This window comes from Wyeomyia smithii, chromosome 2 (genome assembly GCF_029784165.1).
Source record: "Wyeomyia smithii strain HCP4-BCI-WySm-NY-G18 chromosome 2, ASM2978416v1, whole genome shotgun sequence".
In the NCBI taxonomy this organism is placed as follows: domain Eukaryota; kingdom Metazoa; phylum Arthropoda; class Insecta; order Diptera; family Culicidae; genus Wyeomyia; species Wyeomyia smithii.
Genome location: NC_073695.1, coordinates 265771044 through 265795905, shown reverse-complemented (window position 1 = coordinate 265795905; position 24862 = coordinate 265771044). Strand labels below are relative to the sequence as shown.

The 24862-nt window shown below is 38.3% G+C and overlaps 1 protein-coding gene across 1 annotated transcript; it reads left to right on the top strand.

Annotated features, from left to right (window-relative positions):
• Window positions 1–346: 346 nt before the first annotated feature.
• LOC129720742 (synaptogyrin) lies at window positions 347–24862 on the top strand. Its single transcript, XM_055672412.1, has 4 exons — window positions 347–727; window positions 11725–11956; window positions 12021–12347; window positions 22091–24862. The coding sequence occupies exons 1-4, from the start codon at window positions 620–622 to the stop codon at window positions 22114–22116; spliced, it is 693 nt and encodes a 230-aa protein (XP_055528387.1). The 5' UTR covers window positions 347–619; the 3' UTR covers window positions 22117–24862.

The window sequence follows — 24862 nt, the reverse complement described above, 5'->3', positions numbered from 1 at the left end:
CACCGATCAGAGATCTGTTCTCACCTCGTAGATAGCGCATGGGGGACGATTTGTTTGGATGCTAATCAGGAGTGCTAACAAACAAACCTTGGCAATGTCACCCACACCGTCATAGCGTCTTCGTCGTCGTCATAGCCAACTGCGTGAGAGTGATAACAAATGAGAAAAACCACTCTTTGACTGACGGAGTTGGGAGAACGAGAAAAAGTCTCGCAGGGAAAACCACGATTGGATTGCATCAACATAAAGCCTATTACACACTCTAGCTCTATTGGAAAGAGCGGGGGTGAGAGCCCTTCCGCAAAAATATGTCCCTTTCAGAAGATCGAGCTGCACTCCACACACTCTTGGAAAATCGCTGTCACAGTGAGTCAGTTAGGATTTGCTAGTGCGAGGAAAAACATTCCGAAGGCCATCGACGGTTTCGTAAGCGTTCTCGCGGTCGATTGGAGAAGTGAAGTAGAAAAAAGTGTTTTTCGCCCGAATTTAACGGTTGAAAGTGTTGAATCGAACCGTTGTTTAGCTCCAGATCAGCAAAGAAGCAAAGCAAGCTTTGCAGCGCATTTTTCACCCAGGAAACGGATCAGTAAAAGGCCTCAAAACGGAGCACATAACGAAAATGATGGATTTCAGCGGTGGGGCCTATGGTGGAGGCAAAGCAGGTGGGGCATTCGATCCTATCGGCTTCGCCATGAGGCCCACCGTGATCCTGCGAGCCGTCTGTTGGGTGAATATCACACGAAATTTTAGGCAAATTCTTGTGCTCGGTAACCATAAGATAGGATGATGCTTTTTCGTTTTCCTGGTTTTCAGTTCACCCTCCTGCTCGTCCACCCGCAACCGAACAGAAAATCGATTTTCTGATAGTTGGACGACGATGTTGTAGGAGACATGAGAACTCGCTCTGCTAGCGGGTGGATGGGCAGGCGGGCGGCAGTGGGGTCTCAGGTGGTGGAGCAATCAAATCGGCCATTGTGCTAGAAATGGTTTCGTATTCGCTCTCCCACGCTCTCATTTCTCGGAAACAGAACATTCAGGTTGTGGGGGAGAGAGAGGGCTCTCTGTTTGTACGATGAAGATTGATGAGATGAAGACACTCCGAATGATGAGAATTTGTGGGTGAAATGCCTTTTTCGCTGTGTGTTATTTACTACTGAGGAATGGTTAGAGGCTTTATGGAAAGTCGTTGAAAATTTTTGTTGTTCTCGATGTAATGCTAGCGGGGTTGAACATAGGTGATAATGTCTGCTAAATTTCGATTATGTACTGTGGGATCGTTTTACGTGTGCCTTCGATAATTAGAGTAAAATAACACTTCATTTGTTCCATTTTAGACGTGTGAAGTGTTATGTAAGTAACAGAATGTTACTCACAGGGAAAGATTTCGAAAGATTTTCCAAATAAATCTGATTTCACACATTTTTCAGGTATCGGTTGTAATTTTGTTGTGATAGTTTACCTTTATAAACGGTCATGATCTTGAAAAAAAAAAATAGTTCTCATCAAGATATGAACCTTCTGCTCAAAATGATCAAATTTTAACTGCCTTAGACGGATTATTTGGTTTGAAATTTACAACTATGAGTTGATTGATTTCCACTGATCACGGTTGTTATATAGAACTATGGCGAGCCCCCCTTCAGCCTATGTTTACATATTTGCCGTATTTTATCTGAAAATGGCAAGCAGCAAAAAATGACATACTTTTCGTAACTTTGATGCAATGATAATTTGTTCATTATGAGAAATATATCAATCGTTCTGACGATTCCGTATATACAGGTAAAAGATAGCATTAAATGTTGGAGTTATCAATAAGAAAGGTTGCAGAACAACTGTAAACAACATAATTATGTATTAGTTGTCTTTAATCAAATAATAAAAAATTGCCCAACTAAAAAGTAAACTGTTTTTTAGTTTATACTACATTCACTGAAAAAATTAAAAAGGCAAACTTTTGGGGCTTACCTTCAATTTTTACTTCGTGAGAAAGGAAGAACGTGAAGAAAATCAGAAGGAGTACTATGCAAACAGGGCTAAAACAGCAAAAAGAAACATGGCGCCAAAAGCAGAGGAAACCCAGACAGGAAATATGAGCATATAACAAACACAAAGCATTTGAATCGAAAAAAAAAATTGAAAAAAAAAAAAACAAACGACATCAGAGAAAACAGAAAAGAAAATGAATGATAACAGAGGGTTAAAGAAAAAAAGTTGACAGGTATTGTGAAAACAGTTTAAAATTAACAAGAACTGATCAAATCAAGTAGAGTACTATGATAAACAATGTATTAGAAGAATGTGCCATTGCACGCGGGGCCAGAAATGGAATCTAGCGGAACGAAATTCAAAACAATAAAATCACCAAAGAATCACAAAACTATTACAAAAAAACGTGAAACTCAAAAAAATTCCTTAAAAACTCGTAAATCTCCAAAAAAAATAAGAGACAGAAATTTTGTTTCTTCTACGAAGTTACATGAAATTTTCTGAACTAAAATTTTGTCGAAAACTGCAGAGCTCCAGCGTGTAAGAATAAATAGTTTGTGTAGTAGCGCCATCTCTGCGGTCAAATCGCGAACTAAACTGAACGTCAAGTTGAAGTTCTTATTACACTGAGAAACTTTGCTGAAGACTGCAAATAGGTTGGATAGAGTATCAGAGTACTGGACCGTGTATTTCGTGCAATACATACATAGCAATTGTATTTTTATATGAAACATAGCAATTGTATTTTTATATGAAAATGATTATATTCAAACTGGAATATACCAAAAACACAAAAAAAACACATCTCTCAAAATTTCAGAAAATATAGATTATTTGATGGACATTTTTTAGAAAATATCATGGTTCGCTAATACTTGCTAACCAATGAGATATCTAATTCACAATATTATGTATTTTTTTCCAAATTTTGTTTAATATTTTCACTTAAGTACTTCAAAAACTTCTGTACTCGGAAGAAAACGACGTAGTTACTCAATTTCTATCTAAAAAAAATGTTAGAAATTAATTCAAGTGAACTCATAAAATTATCACAATAAAACCTGAAATTCAGACAAATTTTGTAAAAACTCGTAGATCTCTGAAACTTGAAGGGTTAGAAATTTTGTATATTCTGTAAAGTTTCATAGAGTTTAGAGATTTACAACTTTGTCGAAAACCGCAAAGCTCTAGCGTGAAAGGGCGAAAGTTGGCATCGCAACGCCACCTTATTATGCCAAGAAACTTTGTAGAAGATTGGAAACCGATTGGTCAAACCCTGAGAGCGCTAATAATTACGTTCCGCTAGATTCCATTCCTGGCCCAATGTGCATTGTAACAGGGAATAAATAGTGCGAAAAACAGTTAGAAAACTGTCGGTAATATAATGATAGATTGAAGAGTTATTAGAGAAAAAAAATTAAAGAGATTGTGTATGAGACACGACCGCAAGGTTAACGTAGAATTACAACAGGCTATGTCAATGTATTTTTTATAGCATGTTATAATATAAACTCGGTTGGATTTAAAGAACTCGACGCTCTCTGAATATTATTCTGGTTCTTCATATTAGATGGTATTTAGTCATTTTAGGCTGAATCACCATCATAGATTTCAAATTTGCATCTAAAGTTGGTGTCAGGCTTCTGAGCATCCTTTCTTGATACCGGAAATACCCATATTAGGTGGTGTTTGGTCATTTGCTGCGGTTTTCCAAAAATCGGAAGTCACCATCTTGAATTTCAAAATGGCGCCTGGGGTTGTACTGGGTATCATCTCGATTTTGGAAATAACCATTACAAAAAAACGGAATTACAAAAAAACGGAAGTTATCATCTTAAAATTGGCGTCTGAGGTCGACTTTCGGTCTACGGATATCAATCCGGTTCCAAAAATACTTGCATTGGATGGTATTTGGCCTTGTTTTCGGCTCAGATTGATCGAAATTTGCGTTCGAGATTTTAATTTTTTCAAAAGTACAATGTTTGAACCATAAAATCATAATTTTCTGCACTTTAGTGAATACATAGCTAATTTTGCAATCGGTTGCAGCAATAATGAAAGAAAACCGGTGAAAAGTGTCTGAGTAATGAGCATTTGAAATTAAACAATTTTCGTGACGCTCCCGATGTTGTCTTGAGGTTGTCAATTCGCACCTCGTACAAACTCAGCAATAAAACAGTTCTAAAAGATAGGGAAGGATTGAACAGGTAAATACATTGTTACAAGAGCTGACTGGGAAAGGTATAACTCACCCTAAACCAATGTCGAATCACCCTCTACTATTGTGTTCCCGTATCTCAGCACGCCACGATGAACTGCACACAAAATATTGCGAACGAAGAGGAAACAGTGAGAAAGCAACAACAACAAAAAATCAAATTGAAAAATAAAATCCATTTTCTAACCAACAAATAACGAAATGAAATTAAAACAATATTCCAAAAGCGACCATGAGATAACGAAAAATAGTAGGGCAGAGGAAAGAAAAACAGGAAAACATAGAAACCATGTTTTAATAGCGAACAGGAAAACAAAAGTTAATAGTTTATTTCATTTTGGCTCCACATACTTTTAGTTGTGTGCAGTCGTCTGATTTTGAACCGTCATTCACAGGAAGTGTTATTTTTCTCATTTCATATAAAAAAACGACGACTAAAGCGCATCGAGAGTTAAAATATTACAAAACTACAGCCCTAGAGATGTTACGGATATCCACATTCGGATCCGCATCATGGGTCACGAGATGTCATGCAAGGTTAAAAAAAACTCTAATCAATCAATGTTTTACTAGCTTATAGTGCAAGGTTTACCTTTCGAAAAAAGGTATTTGCTGTAGTGCCCCGTTCTGCCTCCTTCTCCCTTATACTATTTGAAATTGAGGGAACATTGAATGAAAAACTAACTTTGAAGGGAATTTTTGATCTGACAAAAGCTGTAATTGTACTTTTCACTAGAAAGAAGAAATTCAGCTTAGCTTAGCTTAGTTCTAACGTGATGGGTCCGAGCCACTTAAGATGCACAATGAATCATCTGAAAGAACGACTGGAAGTGATAATTGCTTTTCACTGTGCATCATTCAATGACCCGATTTTTCATAGACCAATAACGGCGCCGGCAACGTCCTTACAGTCAGGTGGGGATATCGTTGGTTTCATGTAACACCGGCACACGATTAAGTTTTATTCCACAAAAACTTCCCAAAAAAAATCTAAGTTATCGGTGATGTCTCTTTGGAATTCATATTAGAAACGTGCACCAAATAAGGTAGAAAAGAGATTTGAACTTGTTCATAGTTTTTGTGGATGTGATAGAGGAAATTTGAACACTGATTTTTCAATCCCGTTTCTCTTGAAACTTTCAATTTCGAGTTATCTCAGTGCCGCACGAAACCTACAGTGAGGAAGGAATGTTAGAATGTAGTCTTTGCTTCGTTAGAGACTGAGTATACCTCTGCACCCCAACAAAGACTACGGAAGGGAGTTTTTGCAAGTGGGTTAAGTTTTTGGTCAGGATTCACTTTGATTAGTGATATGACCATGATTTAATTGGAACTTGGAATAATGTAATAATTTAGATATTATCATGTTCTTATTAGGCGTCGTACACAAATTACGTAACGCATGAAGGAGGGAGAGGGAGGGGGTTGAGCTTGCGTTTCTTTTTGTTACATTGGGGGGGGGGGGATAAGATTTGTAGGGACAGTTACGTAACTACGATGTTGGCTCGAAATTGAAAATTTTGAGAGGGGTCAGGTTGTTCAGCGTTACGTAATTTGACGGGGGGGGTCATATCGAACGTTACTTATCGTTACATAGGGGGGAAGGGGGTCTGAAATCTTGATTTTTAGCGTTGCGTAATTTGTGTACGACGCCTTTTGTGAGATCAATAAAATGAATGAAATCCAACCGAGATCTTCTTTACATGCCCTAATACTTCTCATTATCTTGGAAGTATTAGGGCATGTAAAGAAGATCTCGGTTGGATGCCATCCATAGCTGAAATATTTAACGTATAAAACGCAAAAAAATAATAACAATATTCGAAAAACATATGGAAAGTATCCGTTATGTTGTGCTAAAATAAAATGGATGAACTTATATAAGTCTTTTTCACGTCATATCAATAGCTGTTTTTATGCTGCTTTCTGCGGCTGAAAACATGAATTAAAATAAGTTATTACGACAACATTGCAGCGCAACTATTCACCGCATAAAGTCATCGAAACAATATAGATATGATCATGTACAAATAATGTTGGATTAATATAAATGAATTATAAAATACAGTAAGAAGTAGTAGGGCATGTAAAAAAACCTCAGTTGTGTGCCTTCCATAGCTGAAATTTTCGAATTTTCTACGTAGAAAGCGCAAAAAATAATAAAAACAGATTCGTAAAACATTCCCAAATAAAGTGATAAGCTCTCATGAGACTAATTCATGACATATTAATTGTTGTTTCTCTCCGTTCTATGACTGAAAACATTAGCTCGTAGTCGGCAGCGAGGAAAAAAAATTTGCTTATAGATTTTAAGTCATCCGATATAATTGGCGCCGTTAAACATTGAATTGTATTTGTGCCGTGTCAAATAAATGATTAGTGAAGAAAAAAAAAATGACTGAAAACATGAATTGAAATAAGTTATTATAACAGCGTTGCACTGCCCATAATCGCATATTTGTAACATTTGCAAAATTGGTTGTTCGAGCAAATAGCACTTTTATATTTTGAACTTAAATGCTTTGTTCCCAATATATTCTTGCAAATAGACACTTCAACTAAACTTTGCATCATGAAGAAAGCACTACTTTACATTCTGTATACATTAAACATTACTTTTGAAGTCAAATTGGTTGAAATTTTTGCAATGATACATTTATGCCGTCACTTTCAAGCTACTTTTGGAATATATCACAGGGGAAATAAAGTTTTTCATGTATTCAACAAGCATGAGCTGAACATCAGAAACGGATCACCGGTGGTTGGTTACCGGACCAGAATAACTTCCGAGTTCCAAAGAATGCAGATGTGGATTTGGATGGAAGCTTTTTTTATAAAAAAGTTGAAAAAATTAAGTAGGGTCACAATTATGCGGTTATTTACGCTATGTGACAAAACAACTTGGTATTTTTTACGACTTTTTTCACACAAACATGCGCATATTTTTTCAGATGTAAAAAGTACATACTATTCTAAGCATTTCCCAATAAAAAGCACGAAATCCATAAAATGTCGAATGTTACAATTATGCGATCACAGGCAGTGCAGCGCTTGCACAAACGAGTCTCCCCTTTAACGCCTGTAGCCTGATGGATAAATAAAAACCAAATCACTACCCTGTCCGCAATGGCACGTTCTGAGCAGCTGAACAAATATTCGGCTAAAAATTTATAGAATATTTTAAACTCGGTTTTCAATATACTTTAATATTCGCGACAAGGAATCGAGAAAAACTGAAACAAAAACAACTCTTCAATTATCCCTATATCCTATATCCCTATACCCATATACCTGTACCACAGACAAACAGACGTGCCTCATCGAAACGTTACACTCATGCGCCACCATGTGAGCTTATTGCCTACTACAGCGGTTCTCAACCTGGAGTACGCGTATCCCCGGGGGTACGCGAAAGAGATATCAGTAATGGCGGACAAAGCAATTTTTCTTTGTAATACTTTATTTGTTGCTAAATTGTGCTCTTAAAACATGAGAACCGCTGGCCTACTAACTTATTTTCGTAAAACGGCTTTTGTCTTTGATAATGAATGTGCATGCTTGCCATTTGCGACACTTGCGGCATTATCGCCCACTGAGCAAAATTTCAAAATAATCGTTATTTTTCCGGTCGATGAAATCGTCATCGAGTGGCCATCTGTTTGTCTGTGATTGTACTTTGAAACTAGAAAAATAGTAAACCAAAAGATTCAAAAGACCACAGTGTCGGAAAGATGTTGAGTCTGAATAAATTGCAAAAAAAATTAAATGCAGGTCGCAACCTTTCACTCAGTAGCTCTACCGTTTTGTTCCTCGATTCGGAGGTAGATGGCGTTCAAGAGCTCTTCAATCAGTCCAAGACACAATACGAAAAACGATCTTTTTCGATTTTTCTTCTCCGGAATGCGACTTGTTTAGGTTGAACCTAAACTTAACACTTTGACCAATCACACTAATTTTTTTCGCGAAAAAACTACTTTTTAATAAACCATACGAAGAGCAAAAACGCGAACATCATCCTGTTGGCCTTGTTGCCAGTTCTTCATCTTTTCACTAGGAAGAGGAAATTCAATCTAAAAACTCTCAAGCTTAGAGGATGTGACCAAACTTTTTGACGGTCACAATAAAATCTTTTGGTCGCTGAGCCAGCTTGATCTTTACTCGTATTTATATTGTATTTTTTTAGTGTCAGCAAACCGCATTGCCAGGTCCACAATTTGTGTTTGACGATGCCTGTTGTTTGTTTACACGTATGAATAATTGTCAGTAAATGTCTAAGCAAATATTATACATTAACATACTCCAATGTTATGTTTGAGTTTTGTTTAATTTTTGTTTAATAGCCTCGTTTGGTGTCATTTTGCTTAGTTTTTGTATATAAATTATTTCTATTGTTTGTTTATATGAATTATTTGTTTAAACTATTTTGTTGTATTTTGCATGCATAAAAAATTTAAATTTAGGAGAAAACAAGTCGTAGATTAGGTCAAATCAATAAATTGTTCTAAAAAAAAAAAAAAATCAAAAAATGATAAATGAAACCCTGGCACCAAACTAAACGATAAGTTTATAAAAGCTTCGAGTCGTCGGGTACAAACAACGGGGTGGTGCGCTACGCGGCAGGGAGGGTCTACGATGGAAAGCGGACAGGTTGTAAATAAAAAGGTCGGATAGCAAATATGCGAGAGAATTTTTGATTATAACCCGGAGGAGTGGAGTCGCGCGTTGAATATCCAGTTTTCGAAGTTTTGGCGGAATAACGCCCTAAGTGAGACCTTTTGTGGCCAAATTGGAAGGCCATTTTGTACGCTAAGTTTTGGCGCGTCGTTGAAAACCGCGGCCGTGGTGAAGGGCTAGTTAAAGCCAGTTGAAGCCATCCAGAGTGCAACAGTGACACCCTCCGGGTTACCCGCCAGCCGATCATCCATCGATCAACAAGCCGGTGCTACCCTTGTGACGCCTCACCCGTTGTGATAACCACCGAGGCCGCCACCCAATCAGCATTTACACCCCCAGCGAGCGGAGTGCCCGACGGACGTTTTACCGTGAAAAAAGAAAAAAAAGCGCAAGTAATATTACCCCTACTAACCTTTCCTTCCCGCGAAAAGTAATTATAATAAAACTATTGTATGGTCTCGTAATTTTCAAGCTGTTCTTTGTTAAAATAATTCTGAGTCCTTTTGACTTGTTTCCGTTCAGTGTTAGTGTATAATCTGTAAACTTCGCCGCTCAGTGACCAACGGTATAGGTGGGTTGAAAGTCCGCCCAATTGAATTTTCTACAGGAGACCAAAGTAACGACCCGAAGCTGGGAAGTAAAAAGCAACTAGAAGCAAGTGGTTTGTGACAAGGAGTAGAAACTCCATTTAGTGAACAGGTTAAATATTTAGGAGTTATCCTTAATGCCAAGCTTAACTGGAATGCACATCTTGACTATGCATTCAACAAGGCGTTCAGTGCATTATGGTTGTGCTCCAAAACTGTTGGAAGAAAGTGGGGCTTGAGACCGACAATGGCAATGTGGATATTCACATCGATCATACGTCCAAAACTGACCTATACCTGGTTTGTATGGTGGCCAAAAACCAAAGAGTCAACCGATAGAACAAAGCTAGACAAAGTTCAACGACTTGCGTGCATTGCTATAACATTGCTATTGATGCAATTCTTCATCTGGTGCCGTTGTACGAATACGTGCAGAAAAGAGTGCCTTGAGGCTCAAAAGAACAAAAACTATCTTGTCAGGTGATCTTGTGGGTCACCTGACTATACTGAACTTTTTCAAAAGAGGGCCCGTGATGAGCATGAATGGAGACTGGATGGCACCTCAGGACAATCATGATATTCCCTACAAGGTTTGCGAAACGTCGCGTACAGACTGGGAATTCGGAGCTCCTGATGTCAGTCCCGTTTCAACGATATTTTTCACAGATGGCTCAAAAATAGGTACAAAAACTGGTGCTGGAATCTTCGGCCCTGCAATTAATGTTTCAGTGGCAATGGGACACAATGGGTTCCAGGACATTGTGGCATTGGTGGGAATGAAAGGGCAGACGAACTTGCAAAACAAGGATCTAACTCACAGTTAATCGGCCCAGAACCTTTCTGCGGTATATTAAACTGTGCAGGGAGCTTAAACGCTGGGAGAAACAAAAGGTGATAACCAATTGGTTGGATGTTATAAAGTGTTCCCAATCTAAAAGATTTCTAACACCAAACGAAAATCATTCAAATAAGCTCCTAGAACTCAACCAAAGAGCTCTTTGTACATACGTCGGCCTAGTAACGGGGCACCGTCCGAGTAGATATCACTTAAAGAACATTGGCCGGTTTCAAGACGATATCTGTCGCTTTTGTAATATGTAAAGCGAGATATCGGAACATCTGCTGTGCAGTTGTGGTGGATCATTCGAACGCAGAACAAGATTTCTTGGAGGTAGCTGTCCACAGTTTGGAAAACATTTTGGTCCTTAAATGGGCGGTGTTTGGCTTCATAAACCATATTTCATTGTATTTTTGCAAGGGGACACCTATAGCAATTGACAGGGATATATTACAAAGGTTCACATCAATGGACAAGGTAATTCTAATTCCTTAACAAAAAAGTCTTGCAAAGGAAAGAAAAAACAAACAAAGCAAAAAACAAGAAAACGAAAAAAGAGCAACAGAAAGAAGTAGACATTTCAAAGATCCTTATGTACGCTGTGCGGACAAATTTTAGATCTTCGCGCGGCTAACACGGCGCTCTTCCTGTAGAAAACCTGTTCAATCCACCTACGGTGGGGAACGTGTCAAACCGAACGGAAAAATCGATAGCACAGAAATCCAGTTCCTAGACAGGCGGCTGCCCTCCATCCGTGATGTACGCATACTTTAGCCGCCTTAATTGCATCTCGTAGTCTTCTCGAGCGTCAAACGAGAAATCGCCAACTATATCACATCGGTTGGCCATGAGCTATGGATACATCCTCGCCGGTTTCGCCATAAAAGAACACTTCCTCTTGTTTGGGGTGGATTGGGTTTTGGGATGAGGCAGATTCATCGAAAACCGGGACTGAGCTCATCGTGAGTGGCATGTAGTGTCGTATGGATAACTGCCAACTTGTAGATCGTGCTAGCATTCACCGTAGGGTGACCAACGATTGTTTGGCTGCACTGGCGCTTCAGCAGAGGATGAGTTCCACCCTAGCAGTAGGCACTTGTGCTGGCTGAGTCGTTCTACCACAGCTTGCGTGGTATGGCGCGGAAAATTTATTCCACCCCATGTGTCCTCTCCGCTCCGCTATGGGGATCCACACGTTTTGGAATGTTCTCGGAGTGTCGAAAATGTCACTTTCATGCTACGAGAAGAATTTTCATTGTCGCATTATCGTTTCTATGTTGTGCCTCCATGCATATAGTTTTGGCACCGATCGTGCCACACAACACGTTAACCACATTCGCTAGTGTAAAATTTTCATACGAAAATATAACCTCACTTTTGTCATATCATGTCTTTCTTTCTGCCTTTCAATTTCAAAGCTATTTGCGATAATCGTCTTTGGTTGCATATCATCCGAGGGTTGGCGGGAAGAGAACGGCAAGGAGTATTGCATAATTAATCGGGACACGAATGCTTGCAACTACGCTGTCGGCATCGGCGTTATCGCCTTCCTGGCTTCGATGGGCTTCATCGCGGGCGAATATTTGTTCGAGCAGATGTCATCGGTTAAAACACGAAAACACTACGTCCTAGGGGATCTTGCGTTCTCCGGTGAGTATGACCGTTATAAATTGTATGCGTTTGAGGCTTAACTTTGCTTCGTTCTGCTTTGTAGCTTTGTGGACCTTCCTGTACTTCATCGGCTTCTGCTATCTAACCAACGCGTGGGGAAAGGCGGACGATCCGCCGAACGGTGAAGGCGTTAATAACGTCCAGGCTTCCATCGTGTTCTCGTTCTTCTCGATTTTCACCTGGGCAGGTTGTGCCTATTTTGCGTATTTGCGCTTCAAGGCGGGCGTGGATCCTTCCTTCTCGTCGACGTACGAGTCGGACCCGAATGCGACCACGCAGTACTCGGCCTATCCGGTGGGCGGCGGCGGCGATAGCGAACAGTTCCAGCAGGCACCCTTCGGGGGACAGCAACAGCAGCAGCAACCGGCTGGTAAGTGGATAGAATGATAGTGTACTTAAGAGCGATTTCAGATCCCACAGTAGTAAACTGTTTTTAGTTTTTATGTGCGTCAAGTATGATTTTGTTCCACGGTCGAACAATGCCGTCTCCAGAGCTTCCACAACGTTTGGAAGGAAGATCTACAACAGCAATTCCAGATTTTGTAGTTGCAGGTGCTGGAGAATTAGAAATTTGACGAAGGGGCTCTTCCGAAATAATTTTCGACGGCAGGTTATCGATTTTTGGGACTGCATTTTGAGTTGCAGGTCTCTTCACGCGAAGTGAGACTGTCCGAAACTATATGTAGATAGTCTTATATTCACACTGGAGGTTATTGGGTCCGGATTGACGTTTTCATCAATTGATTGATTGTCTATGCAAACACCAGAATAGAATACACTGATCACTGAGGTCGTTTTTTACGCGAGGGATGCGTTCCAAATTTGTATGGACCTGGGTAAAAAACGACTTTTTTGAGTTGCAAATATGACGAAGAAAATCGTCCGAAAATGTGTGAAGCTCGTTGGAATATGATAGCGGTCAATCCAGAGACCAAAATGCAATATTTTAACCTTTGACTTTTTACACCGAAAATTGGGATTTTTTTCGAAAACTGATATATGATCCCTCGTGGCCTATAACGGAAAACGGGATTGAAATGAGGTCGATATCTTGTATCGTTTATGAGTAACGTAATAAAGCAATCCACGTAAAAAACCGCGTAAAAAAACCTTACTGTATTTAGTTTTGAGGGCCTGAAAGAAGTAGCGGTCCAACGGTAGGACTGTGCAGAGAAATGGACAGTAAAAAAAACCCATTTTCTCGATGATAGAGGACTGTTCCAAGCGATTGATGTGCGCAGTGGTTGTTTGAAATCAACAGGGCTGGGTTCTCCTTCGTGGTTTTGGCGTGTTTCTGAAAATGCTCTAACCGTTCAAAGTAAAGGTCAGAGTATATGTATCCTGTATGAGAGACGCAAATTGTTGTTCCTGAAGGGGCTCCTTCCAGCAGCTCTGATTTCTTTATGATCCGCAGCACTCATAGCGCATATAGCTGTTATCCTTTCTCAGCCGAGCTTATTTCACCTACGGCCTTTTTCCAATTGTAAAGACCTTCAGAACGTTATTGGGCACCGTGGACATCCCCGACCTATTCATATTGTAGGTCCAATCAGCTGGAAATCTGTATTTCGTGGCAACTACCTTTGAATAAGGGGGTTTCATTTTAATACCTTTCTGAAATATTGAAGTTTTCTTTTCGTTCATAATAAATGTATCTTCAAGAGAAATAAATCAGTTTTTCTTCAAGTTTATCCACCTTTTTTGACAGTAGTTGAAAAAAATTCCAAATTTTTAGTTGTCGCTCGTGAAGAAAGGCTCTTGAAAAAACTCGAGATGCTCTACGACCTGTATTTAAAATTGTCCTCTTTGACGGTCGTCCCAGATCTTTCGAAGGACGGAGGAATTCTTCTGACTAACTTTTTTACTCAATTAACACCTAGACGTTTTTGGTTCCCAACCTGACTGTACCTTGAGAATGTTCGTAAAAACACCAAAGAGTAAAATATTATAAACAAAATTGTTTTTGTTTTTCGTTGGTATCTTGAACTTATATTCCATTGAACTATAAAAAATGCATCATTTTACTGAAAACATCTAAAATTCAACTGCTTCCAACTGAAAAAACAATTTTCACCATTTCGCCAAAGTCACGGTGAATTTTTTTTGACCGTGATAAAATCGAAAAAGCATTGTAATTTATTTGGGAAATCCCAAAATTTTAAAATATTGCAGCAATGCCTTTTTAAATTCCTCCGCAGTTTCATGTGTTATTTTGTAAATTTGGTCGAATTTAGAAAAAAGCGATTTTGAAGTTAAGAAACTTTTCAGTTTCTTTCACGTAGACGTCGACAAAAACATTTTCCAAAGGTTTCTTGTAAATTCTTCCTACGAGGGGTATCATGAACGGGTTTCGTTCACATTTTGCGAACTTAGGGTCTCCGCAAAGAGTCTTCGCAGTTTTTTATAAATGTTTTTATCTTTCCCATCACGCCAGTAAAGGCTGAATTCTTCTTGGTCTGAACCTGAAATGATGTCTGATAGTTTGAAGAAAATACTTTGTTTTTAATTTTGTTGACAGTTTTCTGCATAATTTCGTTGCAAAATGCGTGTATTTTGAACTGGTGCAAGTATGCATTTTCTGGATGATGGTTTAAATGGTTTTTTGATGACGTCCCTCAATTCTTCTGCTGAGTATTCTTCTTTATTGAAAGTATGTCGTATTTATTCCAGAAAGATTGGATGTGGATGTGTGGATTTTTCTTGCTTCAGATATCACATTAATTATTAATTGGGATTTGACGTGATTTGAAGTGTCCTGTTGTTAAAAAAACTGTTTTGCTCGTAAAAATTGGGGTAAGCCAATAAGAGGTCCCTTGTCCCCATTATACGTATTCATTAGAAAAAGGATGCAAGTCAACGGGTTAGGTTATTTTTCTGTAAATTAAGCGAGGTAGGGAAATATTTCGATAGTTTGTATTTCCTATCACTAGAATTGAAAACTTTGAAGACATAATATGGATATTCTATGCTTCTCAAAACATGTTGGCGTTTATTGCATGTTGAACTAACGTTTTAGCGTTTTTATGGGCAATCACCGTTGGATGGCTAACTTCATGGATGATTCAACATATTTTAGATTAATATACGATTGATTTGCTCTGGTATCAACGAGTAGATTGATTGTAGTGCAAAGTTCTTTTTTTCCGATTTAGCTGGCTAAAAATTGAACTCATCAGCTGTTTCTGTCTCGGTAACTGCACTCATTGTCGTCATTGTTCTTCGATGAGCACCCCAATAGCGGAGAAACGGAAGAAGGCGGAAGGGAAGTTATCCTTGGACTGCCTACATACGACAGTAGTGTCCCAGTTCCTGATATCCTGGAGATCGAACGGGAAATTGGGTTACTTAAGAACAACAGAGCCGCCGGCAAGAACAGCCTCCCGGCAGAGCTCTATAAACACGGAAAAGAGGCACTAGCAACGGCACTCCACTGGGTAATCTCTAGGATTTGGGAGGAAGAGAGACTCCTGGAGGAATGAATGGAAGGAGTTGTATGCCCCATCTATAAAAAGGGCGATCGGCTACAATGCAGTAACTACCGCGGCATAACGCTGATCAACGCTGCCTACAAAGTTCTCTTTCAGATCCTACTCCGCCGTCTATCTCCTTTAACGAAAGAATTCGTAGGGCAGTATCAAGCGGGCTTCACACAAGCACGCGCTACTACGGATCAAATTTTCACTTTCCGGCATATCCTTCAGAAATGCCGGGAGTATAACGTGCCCACACATCATACTTTCGTGGACTTCAAGGCAGCGTATGATGCAGTCGATCGAGACATAATAAACGACTACGGTTTTCCGGATAAACTTACACGACTTATCAAAGCTACCGACTGATGTGTTACGTGTGCGTGTCGGAAACACTCTCGAATCCTTCCGAAGCGCGCAGAGGCTTGAGACAAGGAGACGGATTATCCTGCACATTGTTCAACATTGCCCTTGAGGGTGTAATCCGACGGGCGGGCATCGAAACGAGAGGCACGATTTTCAGCACAGGTAGTCAACTCATAGGCTTCGCAGACGACTAAAAATGGAAGCTAGAAGAGTTGGACTAGAAATAAATGCGTCGAAAACCAAGTATATGAAAGGAAGAGGCTCGAAAGAAACTAACATTCGCCTCTCACGGACGGTGCACAGTGTGTCCAAATCGAGAAACGGACGGCAAAACTATTTTTTCAAGTGCTATGTTATCCATATCTTCTAGAAAGTTGTTTTGTTTACTGCTGTCCTTCATATGCTTTAATGGAATTAGTTACAAATTTCGCCGTATAGAGGGCGCCATACCTAACTTTTAAACGTGACTTGCTAGACGAATAGTTTCTTCTGCAAAGTTGTGTAAAATTTGATTAAAAACTGTTTGCTGAATACCTCAAACCTCTAGAAATTGAGGTTTCAGAGCTACAAGACGTTTTTCAAAAAGGCTTTTTAAGAGCAGTTTTTCATCCATATGTTCAACTCTAAGGCCTAAAACATGACTGTATATAATTGAGAGTGACGTGGTAAATCAAGATGAACAATTTCTAGTGATATATTGGTTATTATATTTTGATTCATGAATAAAAATTTGCAAAAAGTGTTTTTAAAGGCTTTTTTTATTTGAGTTGAAACTAGAAAAGGCGCAAACAAATCCAAGCTTCTATGAAGTCATCCGATAGAGTACCTTTCTGACTAACAGAAAAACACAAAACTACAGTGGGTTATTTGTAGTTTTGGATATATGGCCAACTGAAGTTACCGATTTTTACATGCATTTGTGTGCTCTTTATAGCACAAAGGCAGGCGTGTACACTACGTTTCTGTTTCTATGCCCAACGAACAGACACCACAATGGGGCTAAATCTAGAAACGGACGGAAATAGGAAATTTTGAAGTCCAATGTTAACACTATCTTCTAGAACAGCGGTTACTTTTGGCATCAGGATGCTGTCCAGAGACCTCAATACGACACCAGACGAACCGGAAGTCATCATCTTGAACTTCAAAATAGTGTCTGGATCATATTTCCGGGCTCTGGACGTTATCCCGATTCCAGAAATACCCATATTCGATGGTTTTCGGTTATTTTTGGTTCTTGTCCAAAAAACCGGAAGTCGCCAGTTCTGAATTAAAAATGACTTCTGTGGTCGGTTTTAGGTCTCTGGATATCATCCCGATTCTACTCATATGAGATGGCATTTGGTCAATTGGGCTGTTTTCCGATAACCGGAAGTCACCATCTTGAATTTCAAAATGGCAAAATTTTTGTAATCCAAAATGGCGTCGGAAGTAATTTTATTAGCTTTGAACCAATAATTGTAAGATTTTGTTCGAATATTCATAAAATTCTTCAGTTTCGGAGCATATCCCCAAATAAAAAAACGAATTCCCAGCAATGAGGAAATTCTTTTAGGGCACTGCTGACACAGGTTTATAAGTAGAGAAGCTCTTGAATCTTTTGGTGCTAAAATTATCGAGTTTTGATACAAATTGTGAAAGTTACAAGAGTTCCAATCAGTGGCTAATGGATTAACAATAATTTATTCATTTATTTATTTATTTTATGTTGTTAAATCATCTGACATATTGGTGGTTCTAATGATAAAATAGATTAGTAACTAAATGCCAATTAATATTTACAAACGATAAGAGACACTTTTAAAACAATTGAAACACGCTTTAAAAACAATTAAACCTGTCGTCTACGAAAAATTTGTTTGAATGTTGTTACCGAGATGTTAAAATCGAATGAATCTGCTACGACGTTGAAGCTAGCTGACATGAAACGAATGGGGTCGTGTTGCCCATATGATGCAGTCCGATGCGGTAGCGAAAGAAAGTTTCTCCGCCTTAAAGACTTTTCCGGAGCATACAGATTTAACTGCTGCAGAATTTCCGGGGCGTCGATTTCTCCGGTTAAAATTTTGAAGACAAACACAACCTGTGTATCGAAGCATCTTTGCTGCAGTGTTTTCATACCCAAAAGCTGACAGCGATCCGAGTACGCCGATAGCTGCTGCGGGTTTCGCCACGGAAGAAAACGTAAAGCGTACCGTACAAATTTCCTCTGCACGGATTCAATTCTTGCAATCCAGTTTGCGTTGAATGGACACCACACTACGGAGTTTCTTTCATGGACAGATCGCACCAGAGAGTAGAATAATGATCGGAGGCACAGTAGATCATGAAAATCCGAGGCTACCTTGAAAATAAAACCGAGTTGTCGGTTCGCTTTTGCTATGATCTTATTGTAGTGTGGCTTGAAGGACAGGGCTGACCTGGTTAACCCTTGTCAGAGTTTGACCAAGCATAGTATAACTGAACATTTCCGGAACATTTTTCCTATGGAACGAAACCACACAGCATTTCAGGATACTAACTGTCTACAGGTTAATGGACCACCACTTTAGAAAAACGTCGACTAGTCGCTGGAGTTCGAGACAGTCTGCAGTATTTCTTATTGTCTTGAATAACTTGATATCGTCTGCAAAAAACATTCGACAATTTTCTGGCAACACCAAAGATACATCGTTTGTGTACAAGGTAAAGAGCAGTGGTTCTTAATTACTGCCCTGTGGAACGCCTGATACATTTGAAAAATGAGCAGAATGTTGTGACCCAATCTTCACGATTTACCAAATAGGACCTCAGCCATTGCACCATAGCGGGGGCCATTCCAACTTTCTCCATCTAAGCGAGCAGGATACCATGGTCGACGTAAGGGGTAAAAAATTCAAGTTCTCCCCGTTTCCCCTCCCACTCCTTGATACTACATAAAAACTTATATTATCAAAAGTTACCTTTTAATGAGCTTTGAGATGTCGCAGAGTCTTATCACTTTTGATTGCAGTGAAACTTGGAATTTCGTCTTATGAAACCTAAAAAGGTACCCGGGCACCTCGTCGAGCACATAACGGTTAACCAAAGCAAAGCAAAAAAGTCTTGCTGTTACATTCCGATTCGGAACTTGACCTTCTGTTTATTTATACACAGACTTCGCAGCCAACTGTTTAGTGTACAGGACAATTGTGGGGCTAGCGCCACGATCCTACTGACACTAACAGTCTCTCCCGAGTCGAGACTCGAACCTACGATGACTGGCTTGTTAGGTAAGCATACGCACCTCAAGACCAGCTGAGATAGCTTAACAGTTAATCATTCTTGTGAATTTTGGTGCCTTCGGCCACTAACAATTTTTTAGAGACTTAAATCAGTTTCCTCGTAAACATAACGTTGAAGCGATGAACCCGGCGAGCAATTACTATGTGACACTTTGACGTAAGTTGATGCATGTTTGACAATAGCTAGAGGTCCCAAATTTCAGAGAAATGGTTAAAAAGCTATAATCTTTCTAAGGCAACTATTTTGAATTTTAGAGCAGCATTTTTTCGCTTTTGTCGATTTTTGTATTGTTCTTTATTATTATGATATTGTTTTTGTTGTTTCGCCTGTTGTTGATAAAGGTTGGACTCGATTATACGGAATTTTGGACTCAATTATCCTTTTTATTTATATTTTGCTGTTTGTTTTCAATATTTATTTCGAAAATTTCAAACCTTTACCATCCCTTTCAGCACATTTGTAATATCTGTCCCTGTCTTTTCTTGCATGCCTGGGACATGTCAAAGTTTAGTCACTGCATAACGGAAGAAAATGATTATTTTACGTTTATTAAAGACAAATTTGTAATAAAAAACAGTGATTCGATTATACGGAGAATTCGATTATCCGTGGTTGAATTTTTTTCGACACTCCGAATAATCGAGTCCGACCTGTATTTCTTAACAAATGGTAGTGGCGGCGAGTTTGTATTTGTTTTAGTGGGACCTGTGAACGTTTTGCGGAATGTTGCTTTATTTCGACTATCGGCATTTCTGTTGATACTGACAAAATGATAGGCTTCCTCTAAGTTCGTAGGTAGCCTACTCCGAATAATGGAGGCTAATGGCTCATCCATATTGTTTAAATATTTTGTCACTGTTAATATTTCAATAAGTTCGCTGTAGACTGTAAATTTGTTCCACACAGTTTTTCGAGCCTTAAAATTATTTAAATTATTCACTGTTGTAAGTTGTGTCTGCGGCTGTGTCACAGTAGCTCTAAGTTTCTGCACCTCGTTTGATGCTGGTGCGACGAGTCGTCGTGTAAGCTCAGCTATTTTGACCTTGAGCTGCTCTGATTCTTCGTTTTTGATTAAGTAAGAATTACACTCACAGTAATAATTCCTTAATCATTAGCGAATGGCGGACTGATGGACGTTGATTTTGATTCTGACCGATGATATTGCGTTTCTTTTCCCAAACTGATGCTGAACGTGATCGATCGTCAAAATGTGGTTTTTCAGTCACTTTTTGTGAACACCTTTCACTTATCATCCGATCAGAAGAGTATAACCATAAAATTACAAAACTATTTCTGCAGGAGATACAAATAACATATTTTGATATGATCTTGTATTTTTCCCTGTGCTTTTGATAACAAACTTGAATCTGAAAGAGTTATAATAACTAATCCTGAAATAAAGTTGTTTTGAAATTAGTCTAAAAGATTTTTTACTTTGATATGGGTTAGATATTGGTAGAATCATTTTTGATATAATTTCTGTTATTTCAACACCTAACGGGAACACAACCTGAAAGGTTTTTCTCATAACAAATTAACAGCTTCTGTTACATTTTCGTTTTGTCTCTCTGATCGAAAAACTATGAAATTCTTCATTTGTTTTGCCTTTTTTAAAAAGAAACTTTTATTGCTACCTTTACAAACACCGTGAACGCTACAGAGTTGAAGAAGACTGCCTCATGTTTGCAATCGTATTTACAGTTGAAAAGCATGCTTAGTAGGGTGGGGAATCGTTATATGGAAAAAACGAAACTTGATAGCAGAAAGCCAGAATCAAGTTTTTTTGTTCTATTCGGAGCCCTAAACATTCCTTAATTTATCTGAAGTTGATTGGTTTAGTCTCCTCTTGGCGATTTGCATTTCAAATTTATATGGATATTTGTACGGAAAAGCCAACGTTTTTGCATTTTTCATCTTAAAGAGCTCAAAGTGGCTCGAACCATAGGTTTCATGACTTCAAATGGTAGGTTTTTTGATGGGCTAGGGTTTCCCAAAAATACTGGAGCTGTTCAAAGTTGAGTATGTCGAAATTCATGTTGCAAATCATTTTTTCCGCCAACACTGCCAGTGTACCGGCGTAAGTCGGATTTCCATCAGAACTATCCTCTGAAACACATTCTAGATTCTACCTATGCCTAGTTTGTTTGATCCAGTTGTGTGTATATACTCGTTACGACAGGTTATTTCTGATGGCGCCGGTACATTGGTAATGTTGGCAGAAAACTAGATTTTTTGCATTTAAATCGACATACTCAACTTTGAACTGCTATAGCACTTCTTAAGGACATCCTAGCTCTTCAGTGCCTTTTGCAAAGTTGTTGGGCATCTAAAATACTATTCTTTTACATAATGTAGTGCATTATTAAATCATTATCGAGCTCTCTAGAAAGGTTAATGCAAAAAAGTAGGTTTTCCCATAAAAATTTTCATGCAATGCGCCAAGCGGAGACATAACCAATCGACTTCCGGTAAGTTAAGGGTTGTTTGGGGCCACAAAAGAAACCAAAAAACTTGGATCTGGAAAATCGATCGCTTTTCCCCACCCTAATACTTAGTCTATTCAGCTTCAGTTTTAACAGCTGAGTTTCAAGGTGACAACCTAAAACTTATTTTTTTCTCTACTGCTGTACATCCACTTGAAGAAAAATAGATTTATTCCTCATGAAATCATATTTGAGAAAGGTACGTAAACGACTTTCCGAAGCAGCTTTTCCATGATGTTGGAACAAGAGTGGCGTACGACCGACTTTTCGAATGTATCTCCTGATTCTACAAATCAACTGTTTACAGTTTGAGGTTCTTTAGTCATTTTTGTTAAATTAAATTTGCCTTTTTGGTTTACCGTTCATTTGAAAAAGTAGTTGGCAGGCAACATCCTTGATAGAAATCATTTTTTTATATTATCTAGAATTCTTAGCTCCATAAAATTAGTGGTGTTTAAATGATTTTGAATTATCAAAAATAAATGTCCAACTGTGTTTAGTAACTAATTCATCTTTATGCTTGTTTTTAGGCGACTTCTCAGCTACCACCTATTAAAACAAGTCACAACTTACGCACCCTTATCCGGCGTACAGCGGAGAAGCATTAGCAGGAAGCAGCCAGCAGTAAACGAAAAGCTTACAACACAGCGTCCGATCACGCTGTTGGTGCAAATTTTCGAGGCTCAACATGTGCAACCAAGCAACTTTTGATTACGATCACTGGGCTTGTCATGAACTAGCGAACACAACAGCAAAATCGAACATAAGATTTCTAACACATAAAAAACAAAAACAGAAACCAGCATCTCAAGACGGACATTTTTTGATCGGCATTTGAAACCGATAATCGGCAATATTTTTCGAAATCTTGAAAGAGAAGTATCAGCTAAGACGCAATAATAAACTTATTCATGAGAGAAGAGGAAAACAAAATACACCCACACACTTTTACATATTTCTCATACGCGTACGAGTCTGCGCTCGTTTGCGAGCGAACAAAGCAAACCAAACCAAACCAAAAACACTCACACACATACACGTATATATACATACTTACCAGAACAATGAAGTAGTAAGTAGAGAACAATCGGATGAAAAAACACACAATCTAATGAAACAGAAAACAAAAAAAAAGAAAAGAATATCCAAGCAAAAAAGAGATTTAGAAAATATTGTTAGTTTACGAAATAAAAAAAACTAATAAAAAAGTGTTATCCTAAAACCAGACCGTAAAACATAACAAATAAGACAAAGAGAAATGGAAAAGAAGCAAACAAAAGATATCTTAACACATAAGTACTTGATATATAATTTATCGTACAGGCTGAATGTATGGATGGAACAAAAAAAAAACTTGGAACGCATTTTGGTTAAAACGGTGCCGTACCTAGTTTCGTCAGGTTACGGTGCCAGATACGAGGGGAGCGGTCTCATCTGCCATAGCCTTTTTCGAAGATTCTATTGAGATTAAACACAGACGAGAAACTTTTTCAAAACATATTTTTCACAACAAAACAGTATAAGACAAACGCAAATTTTGCATTAAGAAATGAACAGTGTATGGTGGAATGAAATCGATTTTAGAGTTTTTTGCAGTGAAATACTAAAACTATTACCGTTTGCACATTCCGTACGTTTTTTGTTTAAACAAAATATTATAACAGGAATTGATTGGATGTTATTAAAATAACTCACCTCTTTCGAACCTTTCATGAAGATACTTTTGTGGAGTATAAAAAGTAAAATTAAACACACAAAAACTGCTTACATCACTTACCCAATAATCGCTGACGGTAAAAGATAAAGCATCATAACGTTTTCGGCAAACTACATTATCGACATTTGCTTGTTATGAAATGTCAAAACGACCGAGGAAAAACATCGCCATCTAAGATTATAGTGATTGGCGACCGTTAGCGTTAGCCAATAACTTCTGCGGGCTTTGTTGATTGTACGGAAATTTTAAATTTACTAATCTGTCTTGTTACTTCAAAACAAATACTTGGCTATATTGGCAAATAAGGGACGCGTTTGCGTTGGTAGGATAAAACCTAAACTACAAGCTGAAATGTTATTAATATACACCATAAGCATTATTTATAGAACAAATCAAGAAAAAAAAAACAGAGATAAAATACCGAAATCAACCGCTCTTATAAGAAAAAACAAAGTAAAGAGTTTAAACTGTACCGTAGTATTCATTTTTATTTACACTGCTCTAGAGACGTAGCTATTTTCTGTTTTTCGCTTGTTCGGGAAACGGAAATACTCATTCCCCGTGGGCGAACAAATACTATAAATCGTTGGTAAAACAAAAAAAAAACCCGCAGCAAATTGCATTGTAGCTTGTTTCATTCGAGTGCCACCCATTGGAGCATTCTTACTATAGTTGTAATGGTGTAAACGTTGTAAATAAGGTAAACAAAATATATGCTTTGATCATACCACCAACAGTCGAGGCTAATCCAAGAAACCACTGCTTGAACTCGACTAGATAAAGTTGAACAGGCTTTAGACTAGCAGATATTAAGTTCAGTATTTTGCGTGAAAAAATCCGTTTCCGATAATCAGTTCTCCCCATGGATAGTTACGAATTCCCATCTAACCACAAGTAAACAAACCTAACTCGGAAAAAGTGAAAACAAAAAAAATCTTATAGTAATGGATGTGATTTCGATAATCTCTACAGCAGCATGATGGTTAAATTTAGAGGTACAGCAGCTATACCAAATAATATTTACCCCAGCAGGCGTTGTTGGTCGAAGTTAAGTTAATTGGAAACATTCCAACGAACGGTTAAAAAGAAAACCGGGTCAAAAATAAGTAACAAATAACGCGGATTTCAGAAGTATCAACCAGTTGGCGTTGGTCAGGCAGTACAACCTTAAATGGTGACAGGAGAAACCAATTTAACGTGTAAACAACACAATTTCACTGGTTAAATTGCATGACAAACCACTAAAACAGAGCAAAAGAGATAGAACACGAAAGTGAACAACTGTGCGATCTTCATTGTGTACTATTTATTAGCTTGTTTTTAAGTTTTATAGAGTTACTTTTAAATGAAATAAAAATATATATATATTAATATGTAAGACCACGCAACTGGTCATCAAAACGTTTTGCGCTAAACCAAATGGTATTGGAAAGACGAATCTTGGTGGTGAAGAAGAAAAACAAGCAAAAAAAAAACACAACCTACAGACAGACATAAACACTCACATATAGGTATCGTGAAGATGGCGAAAGAAAACCAAAACCAAATAAATTATGTTAATAAAAATACATTAGGAAAAATGTAA

Bases quoted from the DNA above. Each gene is read 5' to 3' on its own strand.
- LOC129720742 (XM_055672412.1), top strand. From the start codon at position 620: ATGATGGATTTCAGCGGTGGGGCCTATGGTGGAGGCAAAGCAGGTGGG. The intron at 728-11,724 runs GTGAATATCACA...TCAATTTCAAAG, and splicing joins TCCTGCGAGCCGTCTGTTGG to CTATTTGCGATAATCGTCTT. The intron at 12,348-22,090 runs GTAAGTGGATAG...GCTTGTTTTTAG, and splicing joins ACAGCAGCAGCAACCGGCTG to GCGACTTCTCAGCTACCACC.